Here is an 18838-nt window from a genome sequence, read left to right on the forward strand (position 1 = left end):
AGGCACTTAAGAGCTCTCTTTTATAGCCCAAAAAGCAAATATAGCCGTTAGACACAAAGAAAGAAACGTTTGAAATTCAAACAAACCTACAAAAAGGTGTCAGTCGCGTCCCAGGCGCTCCGGAGACGTCTCCGCTTTAACGCGAGACGTCTCGGCTTTAACGCGAGATGTCTCGGCTGTAAGATTTTACTTTTGACGTTGTTTGGGGTCGACTCGGCGCTTTACGGGGACGACTCTGAGGACGAACGGTTTGAATCCTTGTTTTTCTGTTTTTCTGAGAGGATCGCCTCGGCACTTTACGGGGACGTCTCGGCTTGTTTGCGCTTTTTGCATGGGGACGACTCCGCTGCCTTGGGGACGACTCCCCCATTATATCTCCGAAAAACAAGTCTTCTGGAATTCTCTGAGAGAGTCGACTCCGCTACCTCGGGGATGTCTCCGCTGCCTTAACACCGAAAAAGACATCCTTTGGAATACCCTGAGAGAGTCGACTCCGTACTCTCTGGGGACGACTCGGGAACTCTGCTTTTTACTTGCGGGGACGACTCCGCGTCCTGTGGAGACGACTCAGGCGCATTCCTTGAAATCGGCCTTTCTGCCGCCTCTGAGAGAGTCGACTCCGCAGTGTCGGAAGTCGACTCCGACCCTGCGAGACGCCTCGCCAGGTGCCGGGGACGTCTCCAAACGTGCCAGTTCTTCCTGTTTGTGCCAGAGACGTCTTTGGGACTAACCGGAGACGTCTCGGCTGTCCCTGATCTATTTTCTTCAACTCAAAAATTCTTCAATAAATCCTTAAAAATTATGGAAACTTGCCTAGACATTTCTTAACAATATTAATAATTAATCACCTGAAATTCTCAAATAAATTGTTAAGATAAATGGAATTATACTCTAGTATTTTGTATTCATCAAAATCCATTAGGGGGTCAACAATCTCTCCCTTTTTGATGATGACAAAACACTGAGTATATGCAAAATTCGAAATTTAAACATATACACAGTATTTGGTCAGATGTACAAGTATAATGTTTTGATTTGAGCTAGATACAGTGTGCATAATTCAAAATAGTCAACTTTCAGTTCTATCCTTATGCATAAGATTGATCTTAATAGCTCTTAAGCAATTTTAGCATATCAACTGAATTTGAATCAAGTTAAAATTTAAATTAATGAAATATTGATGCTAAAGACCATTGAAGGCTAAGTTCTTTTTGACTCCCCCTTTCTTTTCCAGAAGGGCAATTATCTTAAAGCCAATATTCTTCAATTTTATCTTTTTCTAATTCAATTTTTAAGTATGAGTGTAAATTTTGCATTCCATATTTAGGTTCTACTCCATATACTCCATATATATATATATATATATATATATATCTACTCAATATATCCAATATCCATATTGGCAATATCTATATAGGTTCTACTCCCCCTTTTTGTCATCAACAATGAAGGGGACAAATTATCCTTAGGTACTTAAAACTCAATTCCTAGTAGAATTCAGCATTCATTTCACTCCCCCTTTGTTTTGGAATTCATTTCAGACTCCTCTTTTTGTTTAAAATAGTTATCACAAGATGTGCTCCCCCTGTTTTATATGCATTGATAAATTGTGTCAAGTTTGAACACTTAAGGTATGTTATGAGATTTTTATGGCACAACACAGAATCACAACCACAAAGTTTGATTCCACAGGATTTGAAACAAACACAAGATTTCAAAAGAAATTGTATGTCATTCATATGTCATTGCAATCATTTGAAGGCATTACAAGGTTAAAAAAGAGGAAATCATTACAAGTATTGATTCCTAATACAAAAGAAGTGTCAAAATGAGCCTAGGGTTTTACAAAAACAGATGAACCCTAGATGTCTACAAAATGTCCCTCATCGGCGACGTTGCTCATAAGCCCTAGCAGCTGCATCTATAAATGCATTAATTGAATCTAGCAGTGTTCTGAACTGATCTTCCTGAGACTGATGGAAGGCTGCCACTAGTGCTTCAAATTCAATGCTTGCCCTTTCAATTCTTCCTCTAAGTTGGGCAACCACAGTGCCCACATTGCCTCCAGGGCTTGTCAATTCTTGAAGGCTTTTTGATATGCTCTTCAAGTCATCCTGTAGCTCAATTGATCTAAGGGATTGGGTGGCACTCACATGAACTAGTTCTGTCGCTGTAGCTTCTATCTGAGCTCTAATTTCCTTCAACTCTTGTAGAAGCCCTTCATGTGAGGTTCTGATGGGGGCCAACTCAGCAGAAATCATCGATCTCATCTCCTCCCTCATCTGCTGGCATATTACAGATGCTAAAGTGCGCATCTGTTCTTCTGATAGGGAGAAGGGCCCACTGACTGGAGGAGGAGGAGGCACAGATGTGGAAGGTCCAGCTGAGCTGGAGGGTACATCAGGGAATGCCATGTGGCTATGTGGAGGAGAGTGGTGGTCAGGCTCCTGATGTGGGATCTCGGGCTCTAAGGTTTGAGATTTTCTTTTAGGGACCTTAACCCAAGACCCATCTACCTTGTGAAACTCCATTCTACGCATTGTGCTTTCATTATAATAGTCGGTGTTTCTCAAGGGTTTTGCAGGTTCAATTTCTGGAATGTGAACCTTGAAATGTTTGAATACTAGGGTAAAGATCATCCCATAGGGTATGCTAAACCTAGAATACCTATGACATATAGAAATATAGTTTAACATAAGTCTAGGTAGGTTTAGGGGAATCCCTAGTAAGATATGGTGCATGATCACTAAATCTCGCTCCGAAACAAAATCGAAGCGGCCGATTTTTGGAAACAAGACCCGGTTGACAATACTCAAAAGTAGTCTCATTTCGGCATTTAGGTCTTGTGAGTTAACTACATCAAGAGGGCCGCAGTCCTCTCTCCCTAATAGTAGGTTTAGGGCTATTTCCCTTTGGGGATGTGAGGTCGGAGCCTCACCGTCTTTAGGGATTTGCAACATGCTAGAAAGGATATCCTCGTTAATCTCTATCAATGTCCCTCGGACATATGCAGTGTACCCCGAGTCCCCTAAGGCCATATTACTAAACATCTCTCTAACTAGGCCGGGGTAGGTTGATGTATTGAGGGTACAAAGATATTCCCACCCTTGGGCACGGAGTCTCTCTCCAATAGAGAACCCCTCACTATCTAGAAAATGGAAATCTATATACCTACCGGTGGTTACTGTGCGATTCGCACAGAAAATGGTCGTGGTTGGCGGAGCAACCGGAGGAGACGGCGCGGAAGGCTCTTCCCTCCGTTCCTCATTGTCGGTCGCAACCCTAGGACGCCTCCCACCGGTTCTCCTAGCTCTTTTAGGTGCCATAGTTCGGAAACCCTAGGAAAATGGGGAGTTTTGGTTCGGTTTGAGGTGGAGAGAAAAATGGAGGCTAGGGTTTTGTGTTTTGTTGGGGATGAAAGGGATAGCTCGGGTCGGCTCGAGCTGTTTCGACCTATTTTAAAAACCCTCGTTCGGTCCCCGAGACGTCTCCGCGACTGATGCGAGACGTCTCGCCGGGGGGACGTCTCTGCGATTTGCCAGAGACGTCTCCGGCACTGAAACATTTCAGACTAATTTCTATCTTTTTCCAATTTATTTTATTTAACCACACTAATCAACATGATTTCTTTTGGTGAATACAGAGTGAATTTGTTTGTGATCCTCCCCTTTAATAATACATCCTATAAAAGTTTGATAATGATTTTTGAATTATTAATATTGAAATGAGGAATGTTTGACCAAATTTCGAATACCTATGAAATAGGCTCTGAAAATATCTCCATGAAGAGTCCAAGGGAGGGTAACCATCCTCCGAAAAGTCGAACAATTCGTCATTTAACTTAGATAGATTGATGCTTTCACTTATGTTGACCTTGAGGTGGATTACTAGTTTGAGTGGCAAAGCATTGCAATACAAGTTTAATTTAATTGCTAGGATCATACAAGCTCAAAGCATTCCTTAAGAAGTTGAACCTATCTTTACAAAGGGGCTTTGTAAAGATATCGGCCAATTGATTTTCAGTACATACATATTCAATCATCACATCATTTTTCAGCACATGATCCCTAATAAAGTGATGCCTAATCTCTATATGTTTTGATTTTGAGTGTTGGACAGGATTTTTTGTTAAATTAATTGCACTTGTATTATCACATTTAATTGGTATATTGTCCATTTTGATACCGAAGTCTTCAAGTTGTTGCGTAATCCAAAGAACTTGGGCACAATAGCTTCCAGCTGCAATGTACTCAGCTTCAGCTGTGGATAAGGCAACTGAATTCTGTTTCTTGCTAAACCAAGAAACCAAATTAGCACCTAAGAATTAACATGTGCCACTTGTGCTTTTTCTGTCGAGTTTGCACCCGGCAAAATCAGCATCGGAATAAGCAATTAAGTTTATGTCAGATTGTTTAGAGTACCATAAGCCTACATTAGATGTCCCTACTAGATATCTGAAAATTCTTTTAACAGCTTGCAAGTGTGATTCCTTAGGACATGCTTGGTATCTAGCACACATGCAAACACTGAATAATATATCTGGTCTACTAGCAGTAAGGTAAAGTAAAGAGCCTATCATACCTCTGTACAATTTGCAGTCTATACTTTTACCTTTTCATCTTTGTCAAGCTTGCAACTTGAGCCCATGGGTGTGCTGATTTCCTTTGCATCCTTCATCTTGAATTTTTCCAACATTTCCTTGATATATTTGGACTGACTGATGAAGATGCCTTCTTCTGATTGTTTTATTTGTAGCCCAAGGAAGATGTTGAGCTCACCCATCATGCTCATTTCAAATTCTCCCTGCATAAGCTTGGCAAACTCTTGACAAAGACTATCATTAGTAGCACCGAAAATTATATCATCCACATAAATTTGCACAAGCAATAAGTCATTTCCTTTTCTTTTAATGAAGAGGGTTTTGTCTACATTTCCTCTCTTAAATTTATTTTCAATTAGAAAATTACTTAATCTTTCATACCATGCCCTAGGGGCTTGCTTAAGTCCATATAATGCTTTATGCAATTTAAAAACATAATCTGGATGTAAGTGGTTCTCAAAACCTGGAGGTTGTCCTACATAAACTTCCTCCATTATATAACCATTTAAAAAGACACTTTTTACATCCATTTGATAGAGTTTGAAATCCATAAAGCATGCATATACCAAAAGTAGTCTAATAGCCTCTAATCTAGCAACAGGAGCAAAAGTTTCATCAAAGTCTATTCCTTCCTCCTGATTATATCCTTTGGCCACTAGCCTAGCTTTGTTTCTTATTACTATTCCATCTTCATCTAGTTTATTTCTATATACCCATTTGGTGCCTATAATTGAAACATTAGGGGGTCTTTTCATTAGAGTCCAAACTTCATTTCTTTCAAATTGGTTTAATTCCTCTTGCATAGCATTCATCCAATTATCATCTTTTTCGGCTTCTTCTAGTGATTTAGGCTCAATTTGTGAAATGAATGCAAGATAATTACTAGTGTTTCTTAAAGAGGATCTAGTCCTTATTCCTTGTGAAGGATCACCAAGAATTAGATCCCTTGGATGACCATGTGCATACCTCCATTCCTTAGGAAGATTTTGATTTCTCGATGGAGATTGATCTTCTTCATCTTGCTGAATTGTATCTTCTTTGATCTCATCCTCATGTTGTTTGTCTTGTATGGAGAATTCCTTCATTCGGTCTTCAAGTGTACCTGCATCACCATCTTCTTCTTTTCTAGAAGAATCTCCATTAGCTTCATCAAAAACAACATGAATGGATTCTTCAACAATGAGAGTTCTCTTGTTGAAGACCCTGTATACTCTACTAGATGAGGAATAACCTAAGAAGATCCCCTCATCTGATTTAGCACTAAATTTACTTAGATTGTCCTTTCCATTGTTTAAAATAAAGCATCGACAACCGAAAACATGAAAATAGCTTATATTTGGTTTCTTACTTTTTATCAACTCATAAGGCGTTTTCTTTAAGATGGATCTAACTAAAGCACGGTTTAAAATATGACATGAAGTATTTATTGCTTCAGCCCAAAAGTACTTTGGTAGATCCGATTCGCACAATATGGTACGAGCCATATCTGCTAGTGTGCGATTCTTCCTTTCTACCACCCCATTTTGTTGGGGTGTCCTAGGTGCCGAGAAATTGTGATTGATACCATTTTCTTCACAAAATTTTTCAAAATACTGATTTTCAAACTCGGTACCATGATCACTCCTAATTGCTTTTAGTTTAAGATTGAGTTCATTCGAAACCCTATTATGAAACTTGATAAAAGCGGAAAAGGACTCATCTTTGTGTGCAAGAAATGAAACTCATGTAAAACGTGAAAAATCATCAACAATTACAAGACCAAATTTCTTACCCCCTAGACTAGCAGTTCTAGTAGGTCCAAACAAATCCATGTGAATTAGTTCTAAGGGTTTTGATGTTGAGACTATGTTCTTAGACTTGAAAGAACTTCTTGTTTGTTTCCCTAATTGACATGCCGCAAAAATTTTGTTCTTTTCAAAGTCTATTTTTGGTAGTCCTTTGACTAGATCTTTTGTAATTAATTTAGAGATTAAATCCATGCTAGCATGCCCTAACCTACGATGCCATAACCAACTAGTCTCATTGACTTTGGGATCCATGGCTACAAGACATTGGCCATCCTTCATGGTGAGATCATCAAGATCTACCATGTAAACATTTCCATGCCTATGTCCTGTGAGTATGATCTCATTGTCAATTGGACTACTAATTATGCATAGTGATGATTCAAATGACACTTTAAAGCCCTTGTCACAAAATTGACTTATACTTAATAAATTATGTTTTAGTCCATTAACTAACAATACATTATCAATAAAAGAGGAGGGTGATATGGAGATTTTACCAACACCAATGATTTGACCTTTAGCATTGTCTCCAAATGTGACTACTCCTCCTTCTTTTGATTTCAAGGTGACGAAGAGACTCTTGTCACCGGTCATATGCCTTGAGCAACCACTATCAAGATACCACATTCTCTTTTTATTTCCGGCTGCTAGGGCTGTTAATGAGCCGAGCTGCTCGGGCTCGGCTCGGGCTCGGCTCGGTAAAAGCCCGGCTCGGGCTCGGCTCGTTAGTCAAACGAGCCCGAGCCCGAGCCTAATATGAGGCTCGTTTACATCCGAGCTCGAGCCCGAGCAGCTCACGAGCCCAAACGAGCTTGGGCCTTTAGCTATTTGCTGAATGCTGATTGATTAGTCTCCCATGGCTATGGGCCCACCCGGCCAGCCCACTCTCCAGCCGGACCAGCCCCCACCGTCCATCGACCCAGATCGTGATCACCACCACTCACCAGATCCAGATGCTCATCAGCTCATGCGATGCCCTAGTCTCCTCCTGAGTCCTGTCTCCCTCTCGGCCGCCTCTCCCACTCGACAGTCGACTCCCAAGTCCCAGCCCTCCCCCGATTTCGGCCTCTCCCACTCGACTCCCAGCCCTCCCAGCCCTTCCGGCCTTCCCCTTCCGGCGACGACCCCCTTCCGGCGACGATCCCCTTCCGGCCTTCCCCTTCCGGTCGGCCTTCCCCTTCGAAGGCTTGAAGCTGAAGCCCCAGCCCCGCCGCGCTCCGCCTCCCTTCGCCCGCACGCCGCGCCGCCGAACCCCTCCGGCCCTCCTTCTCCTCCGAACCCCTCCGGCCCTCCTTCTCCTCCGAACCCCTCACCCCTTCCATCATCTGGACGACTGGACGGCTGGACCTCGACGAGACGACGACTCGATCAGTCGATCCCTCGACTTGCTCCTCCCGGATCTTCCCCGACTCCGAGTCTCCGACTTGCTGAGTTGCTGTAGCGCTGACCCCCGACCGGCGACCGGCCGACCCCGACTTGCTGGTGAGTTTCCTCTTCTCCCCTCCGAGTCTTTGCTCCTCAGTTCTCAGTCCTCAGTCCTCAACTCCTCAACCGTTCTGTTTCACTGTTTGATTTTATCTATTATTATTTCTTTATGAAAATTTGTTTGGGAGGAGGGCTGAATGTTATGTTTTCAAGTGTTTAAATGAATTGGCGTCTAGATTTGTTTGGTTTTGTTTTAGCCTTGAATAGGCTTTGTATAATTGTATGGCAGTATGGCATGCTTATGTACTAAATATGTAATTTGATTGGTTGTTTATATTTTTCAAGAAATGTCAGATGGCCAACATGAATTCGATCAACATGCCTCTACAGCATATAGTGCAAATGAACTTGTTGAATTGGAAAATATTATTGATAAAGATGATGCAATGGATGAAATGGAAAAAATGGGTACAGGACAATCTTCGGATGACCCAAATAGGAGGAAGAGATCTGAGGTGTGGACTGAATTTGATATCGTAACAGTAGATGGCAACACAAAGGCAAAATGCAATTATTGCAGTGCTAAATTGGCATGGAAGAAGGGGGGTGCCACAACTCATCTCAAAAGACATTTAAATGCTTGCATGCCTCGAAAACTTTCTAAGTCTAGCGAAGATAAAGAGTTAAAACAAAGCTTATTGTCGTTTGATGTTACTCAAGGTCATGCAATGCTAGCAACTTACAAGTATGACAAAGACAAGATAAGAGAGATTCTTGCAAAGATGTTTATAGTGCATGAGTATCCTTTTAGGATGGTGGAACATCAGTTCTTTGTTTTATTCTGCAAAGCTCTTAACCCAAAATTTGAGCTAATAAAGCGGGTTACTTTGAGAAATGACTGCATGAAAATGTTTGCAATTGAGAAGCAAAAGTTGAGGTCAATGTTAAGAAATGTTGATAGAATTAGCTTAACGACTGATCTATGGACCTCAAATCAAACAATAGGGTACATTTGTATCACTGGACATTTCTTAGATTCTGAATGGAAGTTGCAAAAGAGAATTTTAAATTTTTGTAGCTTGGCACCTCCCCACACGGGAATTGCTATTGCTGATTGTATTCTTCAGTGTCTAACTGAATGGGAGATTGAAGATAAGGTTTCCACTATTACGTTAGACAATGCATCTTTGAATGACACAGCAGTTAAAGTCTTGAGGGATAATTTTGCAATCAAAGGAAAGCTTTACTTCAGTGGAAAAATATTTCATGTTCGCTGTTGTGCACATGTTTTGAACCTAATGGTACAAGATGGTTTAGCAGAAATACGGGATGTAATTGAGAATATCCGCGAAAGTGTGAAATATCTGAAGATGTCTCCTTCACGACTTCATAAGTTTACTGAAATTGTTAAACAGTTGAAGTTGTCAACCTCTAAAATTCTTCAACTTGATGTGCCTACTCGATGGAACTCAACATATGAAATGCTAGAGTCGGCATTGGAGTTCAAATCGGTGTTTCCAATGTACAAGGAAAGAGACTCCAACTATAAATGGTTACCATCCGAGGAGGACTGGATACGAGCTACAGAGGTTTCAAAATTTTTGGAAATTTTTAATGAAGTCACAGAAGTGTTCTCAGGACGTCAATATCCAACTTCAAATTTGTTCCTTAATGAAATTTAGAGAGTGAAGGAGAAATTAAATGATATGTCCTTTGATACTAGAGATTTTGTGGTGCGCATGACTCGAAGAATGAATGAAAAATTTGAGAAGTATTGGGGAGACTGTAACTTACTAATGGCAATTGGAGCAGTTTTGGATCCTCGCTATAAAATGCAGCTCATTGTATTTTGTTTTCCACAAATTTATGGTGAGGATGTTTTTCAACGCCATATTGATGATGTTCATGAAGCTTTAGATATGCTCTACAAGGAATATGTATCTTCAGATGGACAAATAGATGTTGATGCTAGCAATATCCCAAGTATCTCCTCCAAACTGCAAAAAAAAAGGACTAATCATCGGTTTCATATGTGGGCTCAACAACATAGGAATGCTATTCCTTCAAACAAAACTGAGTTGGACATGTATCTAGAAGAAGATATTTTCAAGCCTAGTGATGAAGACTATGACAAGTTTGATGCTTTAAATTGGTGGAAAGCCAACACTTTAAAATTTCGCTATCTATCAAAAATGGCTCGGGACATACTATCCATTCCTATTACTACTGTTGCTTCAGAGGCTGCATTTAGTGCTGGAGGTAGAGTGCTTGATCAATATCGTAGCTCTTTGAAGCCTGAGACTGTACAAGCTTTGATTTGTACTGGAGATTGGTTGCGTCAAGAGCTTGGATTGGAGCAGTCTTCAAATGTAAGTATCATTTATAGTATTTAATATATCTTTTAGTAGTTAGTTTTTCAATTTATAATTTCTGGTTTCTTGTTTAATTTGCAGGTTGATGAAGAGTTTACGCAATGGAATACAGAGACTGGCCTAAACTAGACTACTTGAGAACTTGAGATTTATTATGTTTATTGTGCTTCTTGAACTCTTTTGTAGAACTTGATTTGTATCAGAAGTTTTTTAGTTTGTTGGGGTTTCACTTAGACCATTTAAATTCTCTTTGATTATCATTGCCTTTGTGCTTGGATGTGGTTAATTCTTTTCTTTTTTGTTTGTGACCGAGCTTGCTGTCATTGCTTTTTTTTGTCTGTGACCATTTCAACAATTGCCTGCCCACTAGATGGATCAGCAGAAACAAGTTCAACCGCCTATGAGCATGAGGTACCTTATTGTTATTCTTCTACTCAAGGTAATGCTTCATTTGTCGTTGTTGTCCTTACAATATCATATAAATTTACAGTTGTGGTCTGATATGAAGTGTCAGAATTCCTGGAGTTCCAGAGACAAAGATGATACTTGGTCAGACTCAGCCATATCATTGCTGTAAGATGTACATGACACTAAAGTTCTTGAACAGTCTGTGTATTCATGATTGTTATCACTGTATCTTCTTTTCTTTTGGCAGGTCAACCTGGACAATAATAGCTGGTCATGGCGATAAAGACTCAAGACCATCATTGTCTGGGTCCAGTCTCTGTTGTTTTCTGCTTCATGGCTGCCATAGTCTCAGTTGCGCTTGCATTTGCAGTTGTACCCAGGCAAGTGATGCCATGGACGGGTTTGCTGCTAATGTACGAGTGGGCATTTACTTCTTTTTTCATAATATTTGGAAGTTATCTGCGCTTGTTTTACCATAGGGGAAAGGCAACATCAAATCAAGCAGGAACTATTTTCACATGTGTAGACTCCTCTGTCTATGTCATCTATGACTCAGGCAAAGGTTTTTTAAGATTCAAATTTGCTGTATCAGCTTATACATATCTTCATTAGCCTTTTCAGATGGTAATTGAGCTTTACTTATGATGCAGGTCATCAATGCCATACATCTAACTGCTAGTTTCCAGTATGCATCAGCTTCAAGGGCAAACAGTGTGAATATAATCCACCTGGTATATAAGAATAAGAAAACATATAAGCAGAGAGCACTTAACTGGCAACAAAGAATAAAAGTCAGAAAACATATTACCAGTATGCAGAGACAGATGTAATTTATGCGAAACACATCTTTGATATCTTATTCATATGAAAAATTCCAAATTTCCAAGGTCTTGGTAGGAGGCCTGATTTAATTTTGATTTGTATTTATATGATTTGCCATTTCGAAACATGTAAATTAGTTCCCTTTCTTTTTTTTAAGGAAACAAGCCCGAGCCCGAGCCCGATTACGAGCCTGGGCCCGAGCCCGAGCCCGAGCTCGGGCTCGTTCTGGAGCTCGTAATTGAAACGAGCTTTACGAGCTCAAGCCCGAGCTTTTGCTTTGCCAAGCAAGCCCGAGCTCGAGCTCAATACAAAGCTCGTTAACGAGCCCGAGCCCGAGCCCGAGCCCGAGCTCTTCCAGGCTTGGGCTCGGCTCGGCTCGTTAACAGCCCTACCGGCTGCAAGGCATACCTGCAAAATAATCATGTGAAACTCTTAGGTACCCAAGTTTTCTTGGGTCCTTCTTGGTTAGTGTAGTTGGTTCCCTTAGGCACCCATACTTTAGTTGTTGTTTTACCCTTTACAAATGTATTCTTGTTAGTTTGAATCTTTCTTTGAATGCAAGAATAGGCTTTATGTCCACTTTTTCCACAATGAAAGCATGTAGGTTTTTCAGATTTGACATCTTTTGCTTTCACAAAGAAATTCTTTAGATACTTTTGTTGTTTGCTAGTTTTATATCCTAGACCGGCTTTATTAAAAACAGCTCTTTGATTGGATAGAATAAGATTTAACTTTTCAGAGCTATGTGTAAATTTTTCAACAATTGGTTTGTACTTATGTACCTCATTCTTGAGATCCAAATTTTCTTTAACTAATTCTTCCTTATCCTTTTTAAGGAGTTCAACATTTTGCGCAAGTAAGGTATTACTATTGAGTAGGAATTTAACTTTTAGATTTAATTCCTTAATTTGTGTTTTTGCCGTTTCATTTTCAATGCTAAGTTTTGAATTTTTATTTTCTAGGTCAATGGTATTAACATTTTTAAAGCTCTCCTTCTCAATCAATAGGTTTTCAATATCATCCTTTAGTTTTTGATTGGAGGCTTTTAATTCTTTATTCTTTGCTCCTAACATACTACAATCACTCATGAGTTCTTGAAAAGCTTCATATAATTCTTCTAAAGTAAAATTTGTAGTTGAGCTATGACTTACCTCATCGTCTTCGAATGCCATGAAGCACAAATTGGCGGTCTCTTCCTTCTCTTCCTCGGAGGATGATGTGTCACTATCATCCCATGTTGCTTTCAATGCCTTCTTCTTCTTCTTTCCAAAGTGCTTCTTCTGTTGAGGGCATTCGGAACGGATGTGTCCCGGTCTCTTGCAATCATAACAAATGATTGGGTCTCTTTCCTTTTCTTTTTCCTTTTCCCAATCATTTCTCCCTCCAAACTTCTTTCTTGGGAAAGGTTTCTTTCTTCTCATGAATTTCTTAAACTTCCTTACTATTAAACCCAAGTCTTCATCTTCGCTTTCTTCTTCACTCTCACTACTTTCTTCTTCACACACACTCGAAGTGGCCTTGAGTGCGATTGTCTTCTTCTTTGGCACATCTTCTTCATGTTGCTTCATTGTGAGCTCATGCGTCATCAATGAGCCCAATAGTTGTTCGAGTGCCAATGTGTTGAGGTCTTTAGCTTCTACAATCGCCGTGACCTTCGCTTCCCAAGCTTTCGGCAAAGACCTGAGAATTTTACTCACAAGTTCTGGGTTAGTATAAGATTTACCCAAATTCTTTAAGCCATTTATTATATCGGTGAAGCGTGTGAACATGCATGTGATGGTTTCATTGGGTTCCATTTTAAACAACTCATATTTGTGAACTAGAATGTTTACTTTAGATTCTTTGACTTGATTTGTACCCTCGTGGGTAACTTCAAGCCTATCCCATATTTTCTTGGCGGAACTACAGGTGGAGACTCTATTGAACTCATTTACATCTAGAGCACAAAATAATGAGTTCATGGCTCTAGAATTGAGTTGAACCATCCTACTATCATTCTCATCCCAATCATCCTCAGGTTTGGGAACTTGAATGCCATTTACCATGTGAGATGGTTCGTGTGGTCCCTTGATTATAACCCTCCACAAGGCATAATCTTGTGCTTGAATAAAAATCCTCATTCTAGTCTTCCAATAGGTATAATTTGTCCCATTGAAGAGTGGAGGTCTATTGGTTGCCTGCCCCTCAGCAGGAACATTGTTGAAGGGTGTTGCCATCTAGATCTTTGGCTAAGACGGTTAGGTCTTCAAGAAATACACAGAGCACCTGCTCTGATACCACTTGTTGCCCAGAGATGGTCACCCAAGAGAGGGGTGAATTGGGTGTTTTAAAACTTTTTTGTCTAATTAAAAATAAAACACACAAATGTATGAACTAAAGTAAAGATAGAGGTATGAGAACAATCAATCGTAGACACAGGGTTTTATAGTGGTTCGGAGCTTCCACTGCTCCTACATCCACTCCCCAAAGCACCTTTGGGAATTTTCACTATAATCCAAGATTACAGTCCGGTAGTTTTGCGAGTTCACTACCCAACTCGTTGTTTTACACCGGGCTAACAACGAACCCTATAACCCCCAATTTCACCTAGGCTTGGGACGCCTTTCCCTTGTTCCAAGTCCCTTGACTGGAACAAGCACAATAACCAAAGGTTTTACAAAGGATTTGAAAGCTCTTAATAAGCAAATATGACAATGAGAAATAATGAAAAACCCGGAAGAACCCTTTTGCCGTTGGAAGCGTGGGTAATGGTGATTATTCCGATGTGGATCGCGTTGGCTTGAATGTGAGCTTTGAATGCCGAGCGGGAGAGAGTAGTTGAGCACGAAATCAGTTGGGAAACTTGAAAGCACTTGATTTCTTCACTTGAATGCACTAACTCCCTTGAACCTCTCTCTCTTGCTTCTCTCTTGAATGATCTTGTGTTGGGTTGGTGAGAAGTTGTTGGAAGGCACTTAGGAGCTCCCTTTTATAGCCCAAAAAGCAAATATAGCCGTTAGACACAAAGAAAGAAACGTTTGAAATTCAAACAAACCTGCAAAAAGGTGTCAGTCGCGTCCCAGGCGCTCCGGAGACGTCTCCGCTTTAACTCGAGACGTCTCGGCTGTAAGATTTTACTTTTGACGTTGTTTGGGGTCGACTCGGCGCTTTACGGGGACGACTCTGAGGACGAACGGTTTGAATCCTTGTTTTTCTGTTTTTCTGAGAGGGTCGCCTCGGCACTTTACGGGGACGTCTCGGCTTGTTTGCGCTTTTTGCATGAGGACGACTCCGCTGCCTTGGGGACGACTCCCCCGTTATATCTCCGAAAAACAAGTCTTCTGGAATTCTCTGAGAGAGTCGACTCCGCTACCTCGGGGACGTCTCCGCTGCCTTAACACCGAAAAAGACATCCTCTGGAATACCCTGAGAGAGTCGACTCCGCACTCTCTGGGGACGACTCGGGAACTCTGCTTTTTACTTGCGGGGACGACTCCGCGTCCTGTGGAGACGACTCGGGCGCATCCCTTGAAATCGGCCTTTCTGCCGCCTCTGAGAGAGTCGACTCCGCAGTGTCGGGAGTCGACTCCGACCCTGCGAGACGCCTCGCCAGGTGCCGGGGACGTCTCCAAACGTGCCAGTTCTTCCTGTTTGTGCCAGAGACGTCTCTGGGACTAACCGGAGACGTCTCGGCTGTCCCTGATCTATTTTCTTCAACTCAAAAATTCTTCAATAAATTCTTAAAAATTATGGGAACTTGCCTAGACATTTCTTAACAATATTAATAATTAATCACCTGAAATTCTCAAATAAATTGTTAAGATAAATGGAATTATACTCTAGTATTTTGTATTCATCAAAATCCATTAGGGGGTCAACATAATCTTAACTAGACAATCCAATTAGAAAGGGGCCTACAAATAATCTGCAACGACCAGCTTTATCTTACATCTAGCAAAATTCATATATAAGATATTATCATTTCCCCTCTACTCTCTATATGTATGTATCAAAGCTAGTATATAGGTGCCCGCACAACAATCCCAATAAGGCTGGTTCTAACTAAATGACCAAGGTCTGACTCAAATAATTTAAGCCGTTGGATATAATCTACCCTCTCTAAATTACTTAGTGCCAAAAAATCATGTGATCAGAGATCGTTAGTTTATACATCCTATAGTCAAAAAATATGAATTGTCTATAATTTAAATTGTTCATTTTGACCAGTGGAGGGATAAACTAGGGATCTCCAAATTACATAATTTTTTGACGGTAAGTATTTAGAGATAATAAATCATATCCAACGACTCAGATTATCAGTGTCTCGCTTCTAGTTTCCAAGTAGGACCAACCTTATTTAGGTTGTTCTTTGGATGCCTATGTATAAACTCTTCTAAGGCATGTTTGGTTGGAGAGAGTTAGAGTTTGGAATGAAAATAGAAATGAGTAACTCCAATTCCAGCCTTTCGGTTGGAAGAAGTCTTATTCCCATTTCGATTCTAGGGAGGGATGAGAATTCTCCAATCCTCTAAAATTCAATCCTTACTATCCCCTAATATTCGAATTTTGTTCTGACTCTAATTCTAATTGTGGTCACGAACCAAACATGTCAGAGAATTTTTCCATTTCAATTTTCATTTCGGTCCATGTCAATTCTAATTCCAATTTTGATTCCAGTCGCGAACCAAATATGCTCCTAATATGATTATATATATATGTATATGTATGTATGTAAGCACGCTTATATATATACATACACGAATGTATATGCTAGATAACCAAATGATCTCAAAAACTTAAGCTTAAAGTAAGTCAGGCTTAAAACATTGCCTCACGAGTTATCCACAGCGCACGGAGATTTAAATGGGAACAAAATGACAACTATGTAATTAGAGAAGAAATTAGCTTAGAGGACTTGTTAGTATCATATTAACTAGCGACTAGACTCTAATAGCTTAAACAAGTAAAGACTGGATTATCGATGCCATCAGGCTTAACAATATCTATGTCTAGAGATGCATTCATGCATAAACACTGATGTATACACACTTAAAACTACAAATAGCAAGCCATCTCATGCAAAATAAATAGATAACAAAGGTTTTCTTCTTTTCAACTTTATGTTTAATAAAATATCTAGATTTTTGCATTTCCAATCAACCCAAAATACTTTTTGATGCAACAAGTAACTTAAGCTTTATCCCACTACTTGTCAGGGTTGGGTTTGATTTATGCATGTAAAGGCCCTATACCCTTAATTGTGGCAACAAGTTGGCAGGTATAGACCCAAAATGCATAAGTTTCATTACAGAAGACCTAACAAATTTGGATTGGTAGATTACAGATAAGATTTTCAGGTGGATCTGGATAGCTTATTTCTTTATTTGGCCATATAAGTATAAACACATTAAACAAATGTTGATGCATCTTAACTAAATTAGCTAAAATGTCACAAACTCTACCGCCCATAATTTAATAGCTTTGTAGGATGATTTTTGCTTTCTTCCTCCGTTATTGAGAATTATAGGAGGGACACGAGGAGCATAAAGAACACTTTGGGTTGTGAATCAGACCCCTTTAAAATCCACAACGAGAGGGAGGACAGAGAATAAGAACTTCTTGAGGGATAATTGGTTTGAATTCAAAAATAGTTTATCTCATTCATTAAGTGGCTTAGTTATATAGTATAGATGCATGCTCCCGTGTGACATCAATGACAAACAACTCTCAGGATAGTCATCATAGCAACTCTCAATTATCCCAAGTTTCTGAGAGTGACTTAACTATAGGCCCATCTACCAAGTGGATTATATATTAATATTCATGGGATGGATTTCATGCATGGGCTCATAACTTGGACTCGTCTTGTATGCTTGTTGTTGGGCCTATTTTGGTGTCAAAGAGATCGTAACAGTCAGTAGCCTAATAGCTACATTGGTTTGGGTGAGGATTTTTTTTATGAGTTGGTTACTTAGCAATGGGAATAATTTAGTGAAAAGAAAACTGAACTTGACAAATTTAAAATCATAATTATAATTTGTTGTAAATCATGTCCACATTTTTATTTCATAAAACAATTGAAATATGGAAAATATATAAAATTTCTACAAATTTCTCCTCTCTTTTTTTAGTACATTACAAATTTCTCTTTACTACTATAATCGTTGGAATGAAATTCATTGCTACGCTGAAAAATTCCAATTTAAGATCTCTAAAACTAGGAAGAGGATTACTGCACCTCAAAAATAAGAATAGGTCCATGTGCATTCCCCCTACTAATTGTTGGGTACCTTTGATTCACATAAGATGAGGTGTGGTTGTTGTCTTTAGACTAATCCAACTAAAGATATTTTATTATTTGAGTTAAATAATAATTGTGCTTTTATATTTGCTTGATTCATGTCTCTTAAAGAAGTGAACCAGCGCTGGTCTCGGCAGTCACACCTTTCTTTATTTTTAGTAATAAAAAATTCTGGATCCAATTTTTGGACTGCGCATCTTACAAAATTGAAATTACGATAATTATAATAGCGAGTGAGTCTTTCTTTTTCTCTTCCTTCACAAAAAAATTATCTTTTGAAGGACATCGGATGGGAGAGAAGGACACATTCAAGAAGGGAAGATCCGAGGACATGAAAAAGTTTTAGGCTCCAGTTTCATGCATATCAGTTCCTCCTATACGGCATTAGGGGATTGGCGTCTTCTAACAAAACTGTTGTGATGCAAAACAGCATTAAAGAATCTAAGCAAGTGCTTGTTCACATGAAAATGAGCACCTGAAGCTTTTTTTATTATTATTGCAGAAAGTATGCATCATAACAACATTTATATCTGATTATTACTTTCCACAAGCCAACACTTCTTGCTAATTAGTCTAGTCCTTGGGATGACTTTGGAATTCATAAAAAAGCAGAACAATTTTGTCCAAGTCCATGCGATGACTGCAAATGGGGACAAAGAATTCCACCGCCGGAACCACCTGGACATCTCCTTATTGATGAAGCGAAAAAAAGTCCACAACGCAATGTCTCGAACCTGGAAGTCTCTCATCCCTTCAATGCACGCGTACCCCATCTTCTTCATCTTCTTCCCCCAACCCTATCCAATGACTACAAAGTCAATAAAGATGGCCTAGTGCACGAAGCTTCTACAATTGTAGAGCCTGAGAAAATTAGATATACGTAGCCTTTTCATACGCAGATAGGATGTTCCTGCATTTCGGATCTATCACAATAGAGCAATTGTATGGTCATGTCAAGACTCGCCCTCTAACCATATAGTCAAGTAGTATCCTGTGTAAATACTCTCCATGGACCTCAGCCTCTCTTAACACCTCTTCTCCGACCTTTGGAATCCAACAAACCCAAGCTTTCCTCATAAAAATATTCAACCAGTGCCCAGCGGAGTTGTAGATGGCCATGTTAAGGGCATTTTAGGAATTTGAC

At 39.8% G+C, this 18838-nt stretch overlaps 1 protein-coding gene across 1 annotated transcript; it reads left to right on the forward strand.

The window, feature by feature from the left end:
* The first annotated feature begins 8159 nt into the window (after positions 1 to 8159).
* LOC103723365 (zinc finger BED domain-containing protein RICESLEEPER 2-like) lies at positions 8160 to 10313 on the forward strand. The gene is made up of 3 exons (XM_039120243.1): positions 8160 to 9401; positions 9495 to 10181; positions 10266 to 10313. The coding sequence occupies exons 1-3, from the start codon at positions 8160 to 8162 to the stop codon at positions 10311 to 10313; spliced, it is 1977 nt and encodes a 658-aa protein (XP_038976171.1).
* The last annotated feature ends 8525 nt before the right edge of the window (positions 10314 to 18838 follow it).

This window comes from Phoenix dactylifera, unplaced genomic scaffold (assembly GCF_009389715.1).
Source record: "Phoenix dactylifera cultivar Barhee BC4 unplaced genomic scaffold, palm_55x_up_171113_PBpolish2nd_filt_p 000761F, whole genome shotgun sequence".
NCBI lineage: Eukaryota > Viridiplantae > Streptophyta > Magnoliopsida > Arecales > Arecaceae > Phoenix > Phoenix dactylifera.